This window comes from Propithecus coquereli, unplaced genomic scaffold (assembly GCF_000956105.1).
Source record: "Propithecus coquereli isolate 6110/MARCELLA unplaced genomic scaffold, Pcoq_1.0 Scaffold35, whole genome shotgun sequence".
In the NCBI taxonomy this organism is placed as follows: Eukaryota; Metazoa; Chordata; class Mammalia; order Primates; family Indriidae; genus Propithecus; species Propithecus coquereli.
In genome coordinates this window covers 4,838,345-4,859,575 of record NW_012149174.1, presented here as the reverse complement: position 1 = coordinate 4,859,575, position 21,231 = coordinate 4,838,345, and the positions used below count along the sequence as shown (strand labels likewise).

The following is a 21,231-nucleotide window of genomic DNA, read 5'->3' as shown; positions in this document are numbered from 1 at the left end:
CCCTCCAAAGGTAAACTCTATCTTAAGTGTGGAGTTTATCATTTCTAAATACTATTTATGCTTTATACCATTACTACATGAATACATATGCATAAAAAACATTACAGATCCAATTTTATGTTTTTAGACATCCCTTTCCCTCCATAGGTAAACTCTATCTTAAGTGTGGAGTTTATCATTTCTAAATACTATTTATGCTTTATACCATTACTACATGAATACATATGCATAAGCAATATTCAAGATAGCTTTGCGTATTTTAAAACTCATTTGTGGCATTCTTCTGTATATATCCTCCTATTGCTAGCTTTTTTGCACCTATGTTATTGTGTTTGAGGTTGACCCATGTGGATACGTGGATGTCTAGTTTATTTATTTTAAATGATGTAGAACATTTTGTTGCGTGAATATTCCATAATGTATTTATCCACTTGCCTGTAGATGGACATTTAGATTGTTTTCACTTTTTGCTATTACAAGCAAAATGTAATGGACATTGTAGTACATGAAAGAGAATGTCTCTTGAGTCCATTCCCATGGGCAGAAATGATAAGTGCAGATTATTTGTTTCCATTAAACACACACACACACACACACACACACACACCATCTCTGCAGAGGCCATTCACAAGGGACAGGGGAACACTGCCGAGGTCTATCTTGGCACCCTGAGCCAGCAGCCTTATGTACAGAATGCAACATAAAACTCTACATGTCTCAAAGCAGAAATAAGTATAACATGGTAATGACCCAAGCTCCAAAAGCACTTAGGTGATTATTGCCAAGAAGTGCACATTTATGAATTTAAGTGTCATTAACTCACCATTGTTCTGCACAATGAAATCACAGATGTCACGGTCCTGGGAGAGATTTCCAAAGACGCGCACGGCCTCCAGGACTCCATCCATGTTGTTACTCACGAGCAGCTTTAAGAGCACTGGATTTGGTGACCACCAAAGAAATAAAATTAGTGAATTTAAGTTTTAATTTAAGGCTAATGGAAACCAATACCATACTAAATACTGATGATTTAAAAATTAAAAACAATAATAAAATACAAACTGTAAGGAACTTGAACAAGAACTAAGAAACTAATTTTTCCATAGTCTAATTACCCCACGTTCTAATTTCTTAAAATCTGATCAGGTTCTAAGATATTTGCACCAGAAATCAGAATATATTAATGCCTCCAGTTCTGTATTTAGTTAGTAAAATTAAAACCTTAAATGAGCATGCATTTATCCAAACCCAACTCTGAAACTTACATTCAGCAATATACAGCTTTTTGTCTTGAATTACAGAATTCTTCACTCGGTAGTAAGATAAATTGTTGATTGTGGCTGTAGTATTGATCACCAGCTCCTCACAATCATCGAGTGACTTGTATTCTGAAACATAGTGCAGATAAGGGGATCAAAGACTCAATGCAGGTGTAGAACCAATGACGTAACTGCAGCAACAGCACCACCAGGGATGAGCAGCTGTCCCAGGCAAGGTCTGTGCAAAGGCACTGGAGGCTCCGTTTGCCGCTTTCTTCTCCCTGACTCTTCCTGCAGGGAAGTGTACCAAGTGCAAGGGACCACTCTGGCCAGGGCAGGAAGGACACTCCAAGGTCAATCCTTGCTGCCGGGGGGTCTGGAAAAGTCAGGCTGATCTGTGTGGGAAGTAAAGCGAAGGGGCCGATACCCCAAGGAGTGGAGCTGCCTCTAATCCTTCCAGTTTGCCCTGTCCTCAGGCTCTCCCAGGGGCGCCACCAGCTGCATCTGCACTCTGTTCCCACACCCACACCTCCTGGCAGAATGATCCATCTGTGACTATCAGCCTGCCTTCCAAACACCCAGGCTCTGATCCCTTCTCACCTCCTCACTACCACCCCCTACTGACTTCTCTTCTTCCATTTTTGCCTCCCTAAGTCTATTCTCAACACAGAGAGCCTTTAAAAGCTAGTCAGGTCATGGCACTCAGCTTACAACCCACCAATGGCTCCGCCTCGCTTGGCCCACAGGCCCCACCTGGGCCGCCCCAGGCCTTACCTGTGGCCTCCAGCCACAGTGCCAATGCCTGTTGCTGGCTTTTTAGGGGGGCAGTGGGGAACAGGGTCTTGCTCTGTCGCCCAGGTTGGAGTGCAGTGGCGTGATCTTGGCTCACTGCTGCCTCAAACCACTGGGCTCAAGCGATCCTCCCAGCCCAGCTTCCTGGGCTTATAGGAGTGCTGGGATTATAGGAGTGAGACATCGCACCAGCCTCCTGGCTTTCGTGAGCACATCAGCATGACCCTGCTGGAGAACCTTTGCACTGTGAATCCCTCGGTCTGGAACGCACTCTTCTTCCAGTGGCCCACTTGGCTCTCTCCTCGAGTCCTTCGAGCTGCCGCTTAGATGCCACCTTGTTGGACATACTTTCCTCAACCACCCTGTAGTACCACCCTCTGTACAATAGCATCTGTTATTCTCTTTTCCCCGTCCCCTGCTTTAATTTTCCCCAGAGTACATACGACTACCTGATGTTCTATGGGAAAACGTTAGCTCCATGAGGACTAGGGATTTGCCTGTTTTATTCATGGCTGTGTTCCCAGCACCTAGAACAGTGTCTGGCACATAGTGGGTGCTCAATAACTACGTGCTGAATGCAAGAATGAATGAACAAATGAGTGAATGAACCCTTTAGCTTAGCACATCAGACCCTTAGTGATCCTGTCCCTGCCTCCTGGCCAGTCTCCAGACTCATCCCCTGATGCTCTGGTCGCAGTGCAGAGAAGAGCAGATGCAGGCATGCAGCCGGGAGTATTCCAGAAGCAGCAACAGAGCTTACACGGGGGTGGGTAGAGATGGAGCGGAGTGGACAGACTGTCCCGGGTAGAGGCTGACTGAGGGGTGAGGGAGAGGAGCCAGCTAGCTGGGCCCTAGGTTTCTGGCTCACATAACTGAGTAGATGTTGACCACATTCCCTGAATTAAGGAAGAGGGAAAGCTGGCCAGGAGGTCACGAGTTCAGCTTTTGATCTGAGGTGCTTATGAAGCACCCACAGGAGAGGCAGGGCAGGCAGTTGGATACAATGGTCTTCGGATCAGAGGAAGAGTCATGAGCCTGGTGATACTGAACTAGTCACAGCAACTTGAATGGCCTCTGCCACTCGCCTCATGCCCTGCACATGTCTACCCAGTGCCGGATTGCGACTGCCACCTGCACCTGGCCAGCACCCGCTCTGGACGCCTGGGGGGGGTCCCCAGCGCCCGCGCACACCTTGGCCCATGACATGCCTGCTGTGTTGTACTGGACAAGAAGTGCCTGTTACCTATTGTATGAAATCAAAGGTTCTCAGGGAACAAGCAGGGAGGCTATGAGCTGAGTGAGGGGATGGTGCCAGCTCTTAAATTCTCTGACTTAATTATCGTATCTTTTGGCCTTCTTTTCCTTTTCATTAAACAGCCTTTTTATAACTTACTACACTCAAAGGAAAACTCAGTCATTGGTTCAGCTACAGACATACACTGGCCCTTCAGCCAGTGGGCCGTCCACCCACAGCAGCCAGCACAGGGCAGCGCGTGGTAGACACTCAGTGACTGCTTGGAGAGAGTAATAAATGAGGCCCCAACTGCCAGCTTTTTAGTGTAAGTTCCAGGAAGGGAATAGGAGCTTAATTATCTTGGACTTTGGTATGGATTCTACAGCAAGGTAATAATACCCTAGTGGACTCAGTTTTCTAGGGAATCTATGAAAGAATCCCAATTATTTTTGAGGGAGACAAGATAAAAGAAGGAACACAGGATCCCCAAAAGTATTCCCCTTTTCTTTGGCCATGACTCTGGAGCCAAATCCTGGTGCTTCTACTCACTGGCCATGCGACTGTGTCCTTCAACCTCCCTAGACCTCAGGATCCTTGACTGTCAAGTGGGGGTGATAATTGCACCTACATTGTAGAGTTGTTGTTACAGAGTTTAAATGATTTAATATTCATTAAGGGCTTAAAAGAGTGCATAGTGGGTGCTAAGTAAATGTTTGTTAAAATAATAGACGGGCCATTGGGAATGAAAGCTCTTGGGAAGCCACTCACGTGAATGTCTAACTCTTGGGCAAGGAGAGGCCCACAGCACTGGTTCCCTCCATCCCAGACTGGGGCAATGTTTGGGGATCTGTTTTTTCTCTTGTCTTTGTAGAAAAATTCATTAGCTCGCTGGGAAAATGCAGAGTAGCTCTGATGTGTCCCCACTTCCTGTAGGACCGCATGCTTGGGCAGCAGGAATGGCATCTGGGGCAAGAGGGTGGGCGCTCACAGCTACTAAGCACCTATCATGAAGAGCACCAAGCACTTGACATGCATTTAACCCCATGAAAGTTAATTATTAATAATGCTTTAAGTGCACTTACAAGCATTTAAACCCACAATAATTATTCTCAAAAGGTGCATCTGTCTCAGTCACCTACGGCTGCCATAACAAAATACCATAAACTGGGTAGCTTGAACCAACAGAAATTAATTTTCTCACGGCTGCAGAGGCTGGAAGTCCCAGATCAGTATGCCAGCATGCTCAGGTTCTGGTGAGGGTCTCTTCCTGCTCATAGATGGCTGACTTCTCCCTGGGTTGTCACAAGGCAGAGAAAGATGGAGAACTCTTCTTCTAAGGGCACTGATCCCGTCATGAGGGCCCCACATCATGACCTCATCTGAGCCTAATTATCTCCCAAAGGCTCCATCCCCAAATGCCATCACATTAAGGGTTAGGATTTCAACAGATGGATTTAGGGGGGTCAGATGAGAACACTGAGGCTTAGAGAAGTTAAATACCTTGCCTGACTTCACAGAGCAGACATCAGGATCCAGGTCTGCCTGACCCTACTGTCCTACTCTTTCCATACCACCTTGCTCAGGCCAAGAACTCAGCATTACTGAGTTCCCATCAGAGCTGGTTGGGGCAATAAATCTGCCTCCACAAAGCATGAGAAAACCACACCACCCTCCATAACTGACTTGTGGATATAACAGAATCTGGAATTTGGAGCTTGCCACTAGGTCAGCAAATCTCCGAGACTAGGGGCTGACTGAGAGAGCTGCTGGTTCTTACCAGAAACATTTTTGATTTTTAAAAGACCCTCTGCAATGAGACTGTCTTCTCTAGGCAAGTCCTGGGGTACAGGCAACTTCTCTGTGAAGGATACAGGGATGAGGGAGGTGGAAAAAAAATGACCCCAAAGGATGCCTTTCCCATGTGACTGGGGGACAGTGCCATGCAGCAAGAGCCATCAGGCTGGGAGGAGTGCTCAGCTCTGAGGATAAACAGGGTGGCAGCTGCTCTGACCTCAGTGGGCACAAGCAGACCGGTGGGTGGGCCCCTGCAAGGTTCATAGTCACAGCCTGCTGCTGCCCTTGGCTTGCCCTAAGCTGCTTGGCCGGTCAGAGGGACAGCAGCCTTCTCCTGGAATCTGCTCACCAGTCCACACTGATGCAGATAAAGCACGTGGGAAACAACAGGGACCAGTATGAGAGGGCTTGGGAGGGCTCAGAAACTCCCCCAGCAGTTGGGCTGTGTACGGGGAAGGTGGAGGTGGATGACCCTCTGTCAAGAGTGACTTTTGCCCTCCTATAAGCTTTTATTTGAAGATAAAATCTTTCGGGAGATGGAACAGACAAGGGGTCACCTGCTTGCACAAGCTGCCCAAGGCATGGTAGGCTAGAGGCCCTGACCAATCACCGAAGAGCAAGGTTTCTCACTTTTGCTCAACCTCACATAGCACTGAGCTCTAACTCTGCAGAAAATAAGGCATTTCTCAAAAGGAGGCCCTCAACCACCTGCATCAGGACCAGCCAGGGAGCATTTTAAAATGCAGATCCCTGGGCCCCACACCTAACTTGATGAATCACAGCCTCTGAGGGTAGGGCCGAGAATCTCTGCCTTTAACAAGCCCCCCGTGTGGGTCTTACGTGCAAGGACATTGGAGAACCACCTGATTAGTTTCATTTGTCACCCAAGAGCAAAAAAAGAAAAGCAGGCTATTCCTGAGTTCCAGTGACCTCTGGGGGCACACTGGGAAGACTCATCTGGGCATCCCCCACATGACGAAGGCAGAACACCTGGTGAGGGAGGCATGGAGCAGATGGGCCTGGGGACCCGGGCTAGACCTGGCTTGACCCTCTTGGGTCAAATCTGCTTCCCAGCCTCTTTCTCCTGCCCCAAAGCATCACCTTCTTTAGAGTCAAAAGCAAGTTGTTCATTTTACCTTAGTTTATGGGTAGAAATGTAATTTCTAAGCTGGTAAAATATATATAAAACCAGAATTTTCCCACTTTATACGTGAATATCAACAATGGTAGGAAAACAAATCATACATAAACTCCTTCACTTGGCTGTTCACAATCATGCGTCCCCAACCCAGGTGTTTGAGGTCTGGTCCTCAGGCCCTTCCCAGGTGGCTGCAGTCAGGTAAAGGGATGGAGCCTGCACGAGATGAACCCAGTGTTCTTCAGGCTTCTCTACTTCCTCAGGAGCCAGAGAGACTCCCAGTGGTTTCCTGAAGCACTGGGTCTCAACATTTAAGGGGCAGGAGACTTGCCTGGGGCAGAGAAAGAGTTAAAAGGCAGATTTCAAGACTTTAATGGAATTTTAGAGAATCAGTTTCTGGGTATTTGAATGAGTCCCACAGCTGCCCGTGAAGCAGTCGTAACCTGGCCCCCCAGAAGAGCTGGTCTTCCACAAGGGGAAGGAGCCTCAGCGGATAGGGAAATGTTATAATTCAAATGCTGAAATTTTTGAGATTGTTACGAAACTGATTTTCTTTCTTTCCTTCCTTTCTTTTTTAGAGACAGGGTCTTGCTTTATTGCACAGGCATGAGGGCAGTGGCATGATCATAGTTCACTGCAACCTCAAACTCCTGGGCTCAAGGGATCCTCTTGCCTCAGCCTCCCGAGTAGCTGGGACTACAGGTGCGAGCCACCACGCCTGGCTAATTTTTCTATTTTTTGGTAGAGACGGGGGTCTCACTATGTTGCTCAGGCAGGTCTCGAACTCCTGAGCTTAAGTGATCCTCCCACCTTGGCCTCCCAAAGTGCTAGGATTACAGGCGTGAGCCACCGCACCCAACCAGAAACTGAATTTCTGCAATAGCTGGATGCATGTTCTCCCACATGGTTTGATGTGCAGTCAGCAGCTTGGAAAGGAGTTCACGACTAAATGCGTAGATTTCTGAATTATGACACGGAAGTGATAAGTCATCAGGGCAAATCTTGGTCAGAATTTAAGAATCCTTTTTCGAGACAGGCAACAACAAGTGACGAATAGAGCAGAGGGGCACAGGTTTGGGACTCGGTGACTGCCACTTTACTAACTTAGGGACCTAGGAAAGTTAATATATCTCACTGAGCCTGTTTATCCTAAGATGCTGAAAATAATAAGAACTTCCCCACACATTGTTGTGAGGTGATAAATACAAAAACACCCCTTTAAACTATAAAGCTCTGTGATAAAGCGAGGCATTGTCACTTACACACCCACAGCTGGGCGCGGCTGCTCTGCCCCTCAGCCCTCAGGCCCATGTGCACCTTGCTTCTGGCACTTCCCACAGCTGTGTGGGTCTTGTCTGTGCCCCTGACATCCATTGAAACAGATACCTGCCTGTATTTCCAGAACCTTGCTATAGACTGAATGTCTGTGTCTCCCCCAAATTCATATGTTAAAGCCCTCCCCCGAGTGCGACTGTATTTGGAGGTAGGTGTGAGGGGTGATAAAGGTTAAATGAGTCATCGGGCGCGGCCCTGATCCGATAGAGGAAGAGACCCAGAGCACGCCCTCTTCACCACGAGAGGGCAAGTGAAAGGTGGCCATCTACAAGCCACGAGGAGAGCCCTTTCCAGATACTGACCCTGCTGGCAACTTGACCTTGGACTTCTGGTCTCCAGAACTGTAAGAAAATAAATTTCTGTTGTTTAAGCCACCAAATTTATGGCATTTTGTTATGGCAGTCTGAGCAGACTAAAACAAACTTGCAACACATAGCACAGGGCTGATTCTGCTGATAGGACTTGATCAATGGTTCTCAAATTGACTAAGGGGGTGGGGTGGGGGCTTCACAGATTCCTCTAAAACATCATTTTTGTCAGGCATTAAACTTTCTTTCACAACAATAAAATCTTCACAAGTCTAGTTAGTAGTGGCTAAATTGATCGCCCTGGATTGCAGTTAATTCCCTAAGCACCAGCAGGCAGAGGTGCCCGTGAGAAATGACAGGCCCAAAAAGTAGCAAAGGGTGCTATGGACTGAATGGTGTCCCCCTAAAATCCCCGTGTTGAAGCCCTACTCCCAATATGATTGTATTTGAAGGTAGGGCTTCTAAGAGGCATAGAGTTAAATGAGCTCGCAAGGGTGGGGTCCTAATCCTACAGGACTGGTGACCTTATAAGAAGAGGAAGAGAGAGAGAGAGAGAGAGAGGGAGAGGAGGGAGAGGGAGAGGGACTGTCCACCACCCCCAAGTGCTTACACCAAGGAAAGGCCACCTGAGCACACAGAGAGCAGGTGGCTGTCTGCAAGCCAGGAACTGAATTGGCTGGCACCTTGATCTTCAACTTCCCAGCCTCCAGAAGTATCAGAAATACATTTCCATTGTTTAAGTTGCCCAGTCTGTGCATTCTGCTATGGCAGCCCGGTAGACTAAGACAAGGGGAGAGATAAGAACTGAATGACTGGGGTCTGTAATTACAGATAATACGAGAACCTGAAGGAAAAAAAAGAAATTAACTCTAATCATGTGGATTGCCCCAGGAAAAATTTGGGATCTTAAACTCTTTATGGTTAGTTTAGCCAATTTTTTTTCATTTGATCAATGTAATTTTTTAAAATTGCAATATAATTCGCAAACCATAATATTTCCCCTTTTAAAGTATATAATTTAGTGGGTTTTAGTAATAATCTATATTACTATGTTTTCTTTTTCTTTCTCTCTCTCTCTCTCTAATCTGGATTACTTTTAAGGCAGTTCTGAACAGAAGAGGAATTTTCCTTCACACAGCTAGGAAAACTTCCAAGTCAGCCCCTTGTACTAATGAAATCCTCACCACACCCCAACCACAGAACTGTCTTGGAGCTGCGGAAGCCCCAGCTGCAGCCAGCAGCCCCAGTTCTCACCCAGCGTGGTCAGGAGCAGGCCCACTGCTGGCCGGCTGGCAGCCAAGGCCTGGCCGACGCCCGGGTGAATGGCCATGTTGGCCAGCAGGCGGGTCAGCTTGATGAGCACGTCCTCCGCCTCCGACGGTGGCCTCTGCGCCTGGGGCAGCTCTGCGCCTTCGCAGGCTTGCTTCTGGGAATGCAGATCGACTTGGTGGAACGTGTGGAACAATGACAGCACAGTTTGGATGCTCCCTTTCTCTTTGGAAAATTGTTCCCGAGCCTGGTTGTTTTTCGCTGTCAGGTTGCCAAGAATAAAAACAATACGAATGACTAAATCCTGTAATAAATGAAGACAAAGAGTTACAAGTGCAAAGGGGCTGGAACAAGTTGTTGGAAAGAGTACAGCATTTAATTTATTTGCTGTTTAATTAATGGTAAAATGGAACACGTCTGGCTTCTCGCTCGTACAGTATCTGATTCCCAAGATTGGTGCAAATTGACAGAGATTAAAAGCACTTGGCGGCAATGAAAGCATAGAGACTGATTGATGCTGTCCGCGAGGTCTATTAATTTCAGGTCCCTCGTCTGAAATTCTGGCTGGCTTTTTTTCTTTTTCCCTTCTGAGAACAATTAGTCGAGTGGGATAGCATTATTAAAAATACGTCGTGTAAACCTAAGTTTTGACAACGACAGGTTTCTCGAGTGTCCAAATCTTTTCCTCAACATTCATCTCCTGCTGAAGCATTCATTGTATTTCTGAAAATCAGGCGTTTTCTGAACAGTGGATCGTGTTACAGAAGGTTTCATAATTTTGGCACTATTGACATTTGGGCCAGATAATGCTTTGTTGTGGGGTGCTGTCCTGTGCACTGTAGGGTGTTTAGCAGCATCCCTGGCCTCTACCTACTGATGCCGGTAGCACCTCTCCAGATGCAACAACCGAAAATGTCTAAATGTCTCCTGGGAACAAAATCGCCCTCAGTTGAGAACCACTGCGTTACATACAGACACCACTTTAAAGCACTGCCTGCCAATTCTTGAACAGGGTGGTGGTTACATGAGTGATACTTTTTTTTTCTTTTTGAGAAAGTGTCTCGCTCTTTTGCCCCCGGTAAAGTGAAGAGGCATCATCCTAGCTCACAGGAACCTCAAACTCCTGGGCTTAAGCAATCCTTCTGCTTCAGCCTCCCAAGTAGCTGGGACTACAGGCACAGGCCAGGACGCCCAGCTAATTTTTCTATTTTTAGTAGAGACGGGGTCTCACTCTTGCTCAGGCCAGTCTCGTACTCCTGGGCTCAAGGGATCCTCCAGCCTTGGCCTCCCAGAGTGCTAGGAACACAGGTGTGAGCCACCAAGCCCAGATGCTTTCATAATTATTTGCTAAGTTGTACATATGTATTTTATGCACTTCTCTGTATACAGCTATATTTCACAATTTTAAAATGTTTTTAAAAAATCCCAAGCTGAGAACATGTTAAAATTAAATAAGATACAAAAATCACTATGTTTTTAGTTTGACAGCAATGCAGGGACTTGTAAGTCAAGATTAATCTCCCTGTGGGTGGTGAAGGAGGCCACCTGGGGGGAGGAGACTTCAAGGGACTACTCACTGAGGGGCTATAACTGGCCTGAGTGCTAATATTTATTGTGCCAGACACTGTGCCATTTTACAGACAAGAAACTGGGGCTTGGAGAAGCTGGCCAGGTCACATAGCTGGTGAGGGGTAGAGTCAGAATTTGAACCCAGGATTACTCGGACCCTGGAATCTTTTCTACACCAAACCCTGCTTCCCATACAGGGTGTCACTTAGTTTATCTCCTGCATAGCCCTGCCTAATAGCAGAACAGTTAAAGAATTATCTCCTTTTAAAATGCAAGTATGTACCCAGAGGGATTACCATAAACCTACCTTTGTTTATCAGATTAATAGTTAGCAGCAGCCTCAAGGAAGGGGGGCAAAGGGCAGAGGGCTGGGCCCACTTTCATCAAGGAGTGCAGGTCCAGGTGGGCCGCCAGGGGCCCCCTGTACAGGGTATTGGGCGGTGCAAAGGACAGCAGAGGATCAAAGACAAAGGGCAACTTCTGGATTTGCCCTAGGACCTCTGCCAATACCAACTTGATCCTGCTTGTTCTTGCCAAAAAAAAAAAAAGGTTTTCCCTAACACTCACTGACAGAGAAGAGAGGCTGCCACTTACGTAGCTGGGAACCATTTGCCAAACATTAAGAAAGGACGGAGCCTAACATTATGGCAAAAACTGGAGCCAGTCCAGGAGAGAGTTCATTTTTGGAAGCATTTCAACTCACAGCAGTCAACCAATCATTGCAGCCATCCAATTAGGAGAACCTGCTCCAGGCTCCACCTGGGGAAATGGAATATTAGGCCTCAGATAATTTCTTAACACTGGGGGTTGGGGGGACACACACAAACAGGCATGAGATACAGTGCTCTGAAGCATTTATAATCTATTTGCGAAGACAAGGCTAACTTATGTGTGGGGAAAGCAAAGACTAAAATGGCTAAGCAAGAAGCTAGACACCTAAGGGCGTTATGAATTCCAGGTTCGGAGCCAGGTGGGCTGGGCTCACACAGGTCAGTGTACTTGCTTCTCTGTGCCTCCATTAACTCATGTGCAAAATGGGGAAACTATTGGACTGTGAGATTTCATGAGATAAAAGAGGCAAAGCACAAATTGCTGACTAATAAATAGCATTAAACTCTGTGGACAGACCCAATAGTCTTAGAAGGGTTTAAAGAGGATGTTCAGTGAACAGTGGAGGGAACAGCAGGGTTATCACAAAGGGATCTGAGTTCAACTCTGGGAAATGTGCCTATGTCTGGAGGGAGGAGAGTGGGCTGGCAGGGGGAGAGGAGTCCTGAGAGTATGTGGGGCAATCTCCTTCATGGGCCTGGGGTCATCTTCTCATTCTTTGATCATCTGATTGTTGCCTAAAGAAGCTGAATTCTGTGGGCCTTATATCTAAAAACTAGCACACAATTTGATTATAATATTCAAATCCCACTTCACATAAAACCAGAGGTTACATGGCAAAGGCCCTTCCCTGGGCTCTGGAAGGAGAGCACTGACTTGGTAGCTTCTCTTCCACCCTGGCCAGACCCAGTAGAAAAGCAGAAAAGCAGTTTTGCAATCACAACAGGGGTATTTCCAAGAATTAAGCTCCTTAAAGGGAAATTCCATTTTATATTTTTTAAGCTGAGGACTCTGAGCAAAATTTTTATGTAAACTTTGATACATGTTTTCTGATTAAATACACTATACGACACAAGTTCTGATTCTGAAAATCATAACAATAATAATAGCAGCAGTAGTAGTAGTAGCAGCAACCAACACAATAACACAGTACTTTGGGCACTGTTCTAAGCATTTATATTAATATATACAAATTAGCTAATTCACTAAAAATGGTAACTTCCATTTCTTTAATCCGAACAAAGCTATTCACAATCTCTTTTACAATCCAGATAGCAACCTCCCTCGTACACTGACAGCACTTATGCTAACAATTTTTGAACTTCATCATGATCCCTGGATTGCACGCTTTTCCCATTTCCACAAAAGCACATTAATCAAGACAGGGAAGATGTTATGAGTGATTTTGAATGATTTCTTAAGAAATGTAATAAATAGTTGCACTCTGCTCCCTAAATCATTACCAGGACTAGTCAATTTACCTCCTACAGTGTCACTGCCATCCTCTGAGGATGCTGGCTGGCCGTCTTCTTCCTAGGCCTTACGGCTGCACCTCCACCTACTTGGGCTCGCTTGTCTTGGTCTAACTCGGCAGGCCGTGTAGGCCTGCACCACCTCCACCTAGCCATGCTGATTTGCCAGGAGTATTTAGACCAGATTCCTGGCTGTAGGTAAAAGCAGATTTCCTTAGTGAGCATTATTCTTCAAAATTTAAATTACCCACTGTCACATGTGGTCCAATCTGGGAAGACTAAGTGCTGCTTTTCTTTTTCTAAAAGTTCCTTCAGGCCCCTTCTGCTTCTAAAATTCTTTGGTTCTAATATTTCTGTAGGCCCTAACGTGGCTCAGATTGTTAAGCCTAAAGTGGGGAAGGAGACACTCCAGGCTGTAGGGCAGGAAGAGTTAACACTGTCACAATCCCTCTTCCCTGCCTTCAGATGGAAAAAGGAGGGGGTGGTTCCTGGCAGCAGCGGTGCCAACTGAAGCATGGCATGCGAGATCAACAAATGGGATGGCAGATTGCGCCGTCTGCAGCACCAAACTTCCAGCAACTGCTATGCTCACTGTTTCTGTCCTCTTTCCCAAGGTTGGCTAAGGCATCTTTTCTTTTCTTTTCTTTCTCAAATATATCTTCCGTGGATCTAGGGAGTATGGAATCGGCCAAAATAGAAGCAGTCTCACAGGAGGTTGGCAGAGGTGGTGTTTCCTCTTCGCCATGCCAGAGCTTGTCTTGACTCATCTGGAATGCTGGAGGAGGAGACTGAGGAAGCAGGCTTGGCAAGGCCCCTCACCTCACCACGGGTGGCCCCCGCCCCCACATCGTGCTCTCTGAAACTCCCCCTGCTGAAGCAAGGTCTGCACTGGGCAGGATTACGGAGCGATTATCTGCTGTTCCACAGCCCGATCCATCTCAAGCCCACGAAATATCACTTAATTAAATATCCTATAAAGATTCGTCAAAATTAAACCAAGGCCAAAATCACCGATTTGTAGGGAGCACCAATCCCACAGCAGAAGACGATTTCATCAATATGCAGTTCTCCTTTGAGGCACAGATTCCCTCCTTTATTCTTAGACAATATCCAAGAATCATCTATAAATGAACATTCCACTTTCATAACATTTTTATTAAATTTAACACAAAGTTACATATTCATACCACAACTACATGGTTTTGAAATAGCAAAATGAAGATGAATCAGGACAGAGAATTTTGTTTTTCTAAAGAAAGCAGTCTAGTATAACCAGTTCATATTGACTTTCCAATTTTGCTTAAAACAGAATCAGCCTGGCAACAGCTGCAGCCAACCGGAACTTAGACGAACAGGTACACCTACTATAAAACGCCTGACCTCAGCAGAGCATCCCAGTCCTCGCCTGTGGGACATTCTCCTTGGTTTAGCATACGTTGTGCCCTCACGAGCAAGCAAGTTACTCAATCTGAACGGGCCCCACAAGCCTGAAAATAAAATTATTTTAACAGAACAAAGCAAGGAGCAGGACACTGCTCAACAGAATGGTCTATGTTGATCTCCAACAACAGCAGCAGTAGCAGTAGCTGTTAAGTGTCATTTCCTGTGTGAGAGACATTGGCCTAAAGCCAATGAAAGAGATTTAACCCCGACTCAAGAGATGTGGAGACAGAGCCTTCAGGAGCCTCGCTAGGCCCAAAGTCAAACACTGGTGCAGAGAAGAGCCAGGACTTGAACAATCACCTCTGTACACACCGGCGGTTTCCAAAACCACCTCCCTGTTCCCAGTGACCCTCACTTCCCCAGCCCCAGCCCCGGCAGCATTGATTCCTCTCTGTTCCACACCCCTCACAACCAGTCACCAAGTCCTCGACTCTGTCATCTCAAAGTGTCCCCCAACTCCCCCGTCCATGCCTGCTCTGGCTAATCTGTCTAGAGACTGTTGTCAGAGACCCTTTACAGCCTTCTCCTCTGCAGTCGACATTCAGGCCACTTCCTGAAGCTCTTACCTCATCCCTTTGCTCAAAAACATCCGCTGTCTATTAAATAAATGTCAGAGCCGGCACCCAGTGCACCATCTGGCCCCGTGCGACCACTGCAGCATTACCTCACACGGCTCCCCACCCACGGCCAGCCACAGGGAACATGTTCCTCCCTGGCTCCCACACCCCTCCTACCGGACCCTAAAATAACTGATGTGCATAGTGTTGACCGTGGAGAAGGAACGGTATCGAGCTGTCACAGAAAGAATAAGCTACGTTCCGAAGACTCCGCTTAGGAGAGAACTATCTCTACTAAGTAAAGGAAAACATTTTAGAGAACGGGTTGAAATTGACGGGGGTGTAAATGTGTTTAGTATCTGAACCCTCTCTTAACCAGGAAATTAATCAAGATGCCCTATTTAAAATTTGGTTACAAACTTCTCATGACTGAGAACTGAATCAGGATTTGCAATTTGCATTGTTTATCCAACTTTCTACCCTTGTACAGAACCCAAACATCAACTGAGTTTGCAGGTGGCTTAAAGAACAGGTACCTTTGAGCAAACTGGAAGACAGACTGTGCTACTGCAAACATGCTAACTAACAATAGGGCACTGAAAGTGGGTCAACGATTTGCATAAGCGTTTAACTTTACAGAATGGAAGAATCTGAAATGTTGGAGACCCAAAACCAAGAATCTAAGTAGAAAATCATTTTCAAACTAGAAGAGATTGTACTTGATTCCTCCCTCCAGCCATCTATCCATTCTATCAGCAATCATTTTTTGAGCACTCACTAGATGCATCTGAATGCAGCTGTAACTCAAAAGTACTAGAATTTCACTGTATTCAGTTCTTTTTTAAGCTAGCAGACATCAGGTGTTTGGGTTCTGTGCTGAGTGGAGGAAGAGCCAGTTTCACAAGGGCAAAGCGGCAGGAGCTAGAAAGAATGAACAAGCTAAGAGTTTATTGTGTAGCCTGCTCGCTTAGTCAGGGTTGCAGACCAAGGCCAAGGCTGAAAAAAAGGAGCGTACTCGGCCAAACGCTCCCAGCACCTACTGGGAATGTGCCTTCAGAGGGGCTGGGAAGACAGCCACAGGGCACACTCCTACCAGAGAGAAGGCTGAGGGACAGCTGGAACCAAGGTGAACCAACCCCTGATGGCCCCAAAGAGGATGGAGGAGAAGAGAGGTCGTGTTCTCTCTGACTGCTGAATGGCTGTGGTTGCATTGGAGATGAACAGCTAGAAAAACGGTGGATGTTTTTGCTTCCAGCCCACACTATCCCGGCATTCCTGGTCTCATTTCTGACACCACGACAGCTAAGTATTCCAAATCAGTCACTGTGTACACAGGCTGAAGACACGTTTGCTAAAAGAAGTCTGAACGTAATGAGAGAGGCGTGACCTTAACAACAGCACCACCAAGGCAGTTCCCAACATCTGCGAAGCCTCTAATGATGGTCCTGCATCTGGAAATTGTTTTAAAAAAACAAGAACTGAACCATATCTACAAGTGGAGAAGATTAAATAGAAGTCAGTCAATGGACACATGGGGAAATGTAGACAAAGGTTGTTCTTTTTGGATTGTGACCTTTGTAAAATATTGCCAGTCTTTTAAAAGTCTTATTTGAGACATTTTACCAGATCCCTTGCCCAGTAGATATTTACAGCAGAAGTGGGGAAAATCCCTTCATGTTCTTCCAAAAAACAAACGCAAGCATATTTTGCTGAGATGCTAAATGTGGCAACACTGACGTCAGAGGCGCCTCCTAAGGCGGACTCTGCTTCCCAAGGCTGATAGCAACCCCGCTCTTTCTTTCGTTATTAAGCCCATCTGTTTGCACATTTGGTTTGTACCAAATGCAGTTTACACCATAAAGCAGACAATATGTGCATCTTTCTTAAATGGGATTTGTCATTTCATTGAATTTTGGTCAGTGTTTTTAATAGATACTTTACCTAACTCTGAAGTTTACCTTTCAAATTGCATCAGGCCGACTGAAATGCTGTTTCTGTCTCAGTGTTTGTGTGTGTGGGAACTGGAGTTACTAGTTGTATCACGAATCTTAGACAAATTAACCACATAGATATGAGCCAAAGACATTTCCCTGGTTCTCCCTGCAGAAGTCTTTTATGAGAGCTGGAAGGAGCTGCTACCTCTCCGTGGAGACTGTTGAGGACCCAGAAGCCCCGGCTATACCATCATAGACAGACCTGGGCCCGCGTCACCAAGGGCTGTGAGTAGAGAGGTGGTGTAAACCAGACTGTGTTCTAGTTTAAACAAACTAGTCACTCTCAATTTATCTGTTGCGAAGTGGCAAAGTTTAGACATGGGTATATATTATGAACTGTCTCAAAACAGGACATTTGCAGGAATATTTGCTGATTATTTTAACAGTAAAATTTGGTGTTTGTTTCACTGACAAACAAGTCAATAACTCATGCTCATCTGGCTACAGTGAATGTGCCTCCCTTCAGCTGGCCTTTCTGAGGGTCCTGAGCAGAAGGCCCCATGTGCACCGCCCCCTCCCAGTGGCTTACTCTGGCCAGGGCCTGCAGCCTCATCCGTGCAAACTAGGTTTGGTCCCAGGATGACTTGTTTTGACACAAGTTTGGCAGAGAAAATTCATGGAAGAGGCTAACATACCATCCTGTTTTCTCCAGCTGAGACTCTGTCTGAGCTGCCAGTGCAAAAGGCAAAAGGTGAGTGGTTATTACCACTCACTGGGAAACCTACATCAACACCCGGCGGGTCTTGCCGGGTTCCTTCTTTGGTTCCTTCTTTGTCAGAGAGATTCACTGTCAGCCACATTCCTGTAGAGAAAGACTGACCCTGATTTGATTAATCACTTTAAAATCTCTTGAGATTCTGTGGGAACCTGCCCCTGCTGTCAATATTGGAGAAAAGTATTTTAAGGAACCACCTTAATATCTTACACTATAGGCTCCCATAACCTGCTGCTCACTTGAAACAAATCAAGAAAAAATTAGAAATCTCACCACTTTAAAACCCATTATCTGTCTTTATAATATTGTTTTTAAAAATATGTATATCCATGTTCCTTGTAAATATTAATAATATCTACACATTCTACAGATGTGTAGAAAATAAAAGTGGAAACCTCTCCCTTAACCCCTCGTTATGGATGGACTTGATACAGACAGATTAAAGTATATTTAGAAAGACCCATTCTTAAGTGCTGAAATCAGACTTTACCTTGACAAGAGATAAAGAATGTAAAAATAATGGAAAATTTTTTCTTTTGATATTTTCTCATGGTAAATAAAAATTTCTATTTTTTTTTTTTTTCCTTTAATGGAAAACAACAGCAGATGGGGAAGGAAATATTCTACTTCTCCCGACAGCAATCAGCCCTGGTGCTACCTGGTTCAAAACAGGATTTCCCCCTGGGTGGACTGTGGCAGCTACTGGCAACTTCCTGTGAAACTCCCCACCCACCTGATAAGATCACTTAGAGAGGTATGTGTAGGTGACATTTCATTTATCACTATAAAGCGTTTTTTCTTTATTTTTTTTTTAAGATTTCTGTTTTCGTGTTTTTTGAAAACACAGCCATAAACATCATTTAATTTAAAAATGAATCTTAGAGAAAAGAAACTTTTGCTGATTCTAAATGTAGTCAGGCTTTTAAGACAGAGGTACTACTAACCTCTCAGAACAAAGATAATATATACTCTTTCTGATTGTTTAATTACTTGGTGATAGCTATGTATATTAAGACAGGGAGGGGTCCCCAACCTTTTTGGTACAAAGGACTGGTTTCATGGAAGACAATATTTCCGCAGACCAGACGGGGGATGGTTTTAGGATAATTTAAGCACATCACATTTATTGTGCAGTCAGACCTCTCTGCTAATGATAATCTGTATTTGCAGCCGCTCCCCAGCGCTAGCATCACTGCCTCAGCTCCACCTCAGATCATCAGGCATTAGATTGTCATAAGGAGCCGCAACCTAGATCCCTCGCATATGCAGTTTACAGTAGGGTTTGAGGTCCTGTGAGAGTGTAATGCCACCGCTTATCTGACAGGAGGTAGAGCTTATCTGGTGATGCTAGAGATGGGGAGCAGCTGTAAACACAGATGAAGCTTCCACTGGCTTGCCCACCACTCACCTCTTGCTGTGCGTCCCGGTTCCTAACAGGCCACGGACCCGTGGTACCAGTCCGTGGCCTGGGGCTTGGGGACTGCAATATTAAGAGACTACAAAGCTTCCAGAGTATATTTCTCAAACAATAAATATAGGAAGCAATAATTCAATTTAAGTAAGTTGCTGGAGGGCTGATTTACGTTTCCAAGATCAGTTCCAAGCCTCAACCTCAAAGTAAATCTCAAGTGTAGCCAAGTTTTTAAACACCGCAGATCAATACACTCACATCAGAACATTAAGGAAAGAGGAAAAGCAAACTGTCATATTCATCTGGCCACCTTGGCCAAGGGAAATATGAACCTAAGATGCTGTGTTGGTTTGAAGTAATTTAAAATCCATCATTTCTGTTTTGCTGTTGTTTATGGCAGCCCACCAATGTGAAAATTGTGGAAAAGAATTCTTGTTATTTCCTCCTCCAAACTAGGAAGAGGAAAGTAAATATTTAAGGAAGAAGCACTTCAGTATTATAAAAAAATATTTTATAACACTTTACAGATTCTAAAGCATTTCACATACTCAAAATTCTTTCTTTCAGCACTTCTCAGTAGCCTACCGTGCCAAGCATCATTTCAGATTTATCCAGACAAAGTCTGTGTCCTTTACGAACTTTTAGTAGTGGGAGAGGCAGCCACATAAATGACAACCACTTGGAGAAACACCCCCCACAAAAAATTTACAAAGATTTATGGGAATTTTTGGTTAATAATTTTAGGAAGTAGTTGGGACACATAACTACTTCCTTGTGGCCAGAACTCTTTCCTCGCTCTTCTGAAATATTTCGGTCTTGAGGAAAATATAAATTATGTATTTTTATTACTAGAAAAAAATCAAAGTGGTAGTCAAAACTATAACATTTCAATCTTTATTATAAGTAAAAGACACTATCTAGTCAAAGTATAATTTTTAAAAAGTCAAAAACATGACTCTCCTACAAATATAAAATTAACACATTTAAAAATTATTTACCTCATTAATGAGGGAGCCAAGACCATGGTAAAGTTGGTCCCAAGAATTCCTGATTAAATAACTGGGAATTTACAAACACTTAGAAGAATATTAGAATAATACTTCTGGGTTAGATATACACCTAATAGCCTACAAGGGAATTAAACCATAACTTTTGAGGTGATCCTGTCTACCAGACAAAAATCTAAAAAAATTAATGTGTAACTTCATAGTGTCTGGGTTCTAATCAAATAGTAAATAGCAAGTTCAAACACTGACACATTTGTCTGGAGAATTAAGCCCTGATCGGGTCATTCCACAACCCCCCGTGACTGCCAGGACATGCCTCCTCTTACTCCACACCTGATTTCTAAGATTTGGGTAGTTTTTCTTAATCCTAGTGAAGTGGTTAAGATCATAAGCATTCTGCTTGGGTTCTTAGCTGGGAGTGAACTAGCTATGTTAAAGCCTTTAAAATGATTTTCTGGAGAGGGAGAAGTTGGTCTTGGGAGGCTTCACGGAGAAGGGGGAATGACAGCTACATCTTGAAATGTGAATTGGCTTTGAAGAGAAGTCACAGAGAAATTTCATCAAAGAATCTCTTAGGCTCTTCTCACTAAGAGCCTGTTCATATTCAATTTTAGACTTTGTGGGTGTTACCTTTTTTTTTAAGAAACAAGGTCTTGCTATGTTGCTCAGGATGGACTTGAACTTCTGGGCTCAAGCTATTCCAAGTAGCTGGGACAACAGGCACTGCACCACCATACCCAGCTTAGCTGTTACTTTTAATAAGCTTGGTTATGAGGTTTCCCTGCTAATTGCAAGCAAATAATTGCAAAAGGGCAGGTAGACCACAAAAGGCAGAGGTAGCAACCAATAGAAAGGGAAGAGAGAGAAAATCTACAGAGGAAGACACAGACATTTAAAGAACCTCATCGATAGACTCAGGCTCCCAGTGTGGGACAAACAGCCTCTAGTGTAATAATTAATGCTTGTAATAATGACCTTTGGCATCAAGAAGAGGTTAAATTACTTTTAATATCCTCCAAGAAAGAAAGGAAATACGTAATATATTTGAATATGATTTTGACCACATGATTAAAATAAGGTTAGTGATTAAGCAGATAAATTATGCATTTCTTTGACAGTTCTGAATAAACATGTTACTGTACACAGTTTACAAGGTGCTCTTTATTCTTTGGAAATTAAAATAATTTTAATAAGAACACAAAATTACGACATAAGTCAATAGAGAAAAATGTGATTTTTCAACACCAGCTTTGCTTTACAGGTAACTATTGGTCTAAAGTGAAAAGTGTCCGGGCTCGGTGGCTCACGCCTGTAATCCTAGCACT

The 21,231-nt window shown here is 44.7% G+C and overlaps 1 protein-coding gene across 1 annotated transcript in view; it reads right to left on the bottom strand.

Annotated features, from left to right (window-relative positions):
• ARMC2 (armadillo repeat containing 2) overlaps positions 1–21,231 on the bottom strand; it is a 137,551-nt gene that overhangs the window by 10,447 nt on the left and 105,873 nt on the right. The window contains exons 11-13 of the mRNA XM_012651219.1: positions 9,115–9,433; positions 1,266–1,388; positions 824–937 (exon numbers count right to left, since the gene is read on the bottom strand). Of these exons, the coding sequence (XP_012506673.1) occupies positions 824–937; positions 1,266–1,388; positions 9,115–9,433 (556 nt within the window). The remainder of the gene's footprint in view (positions 1–823; positions 938–1,265; positions 1,389–9,114; positions 9,434–21,231) is intronic.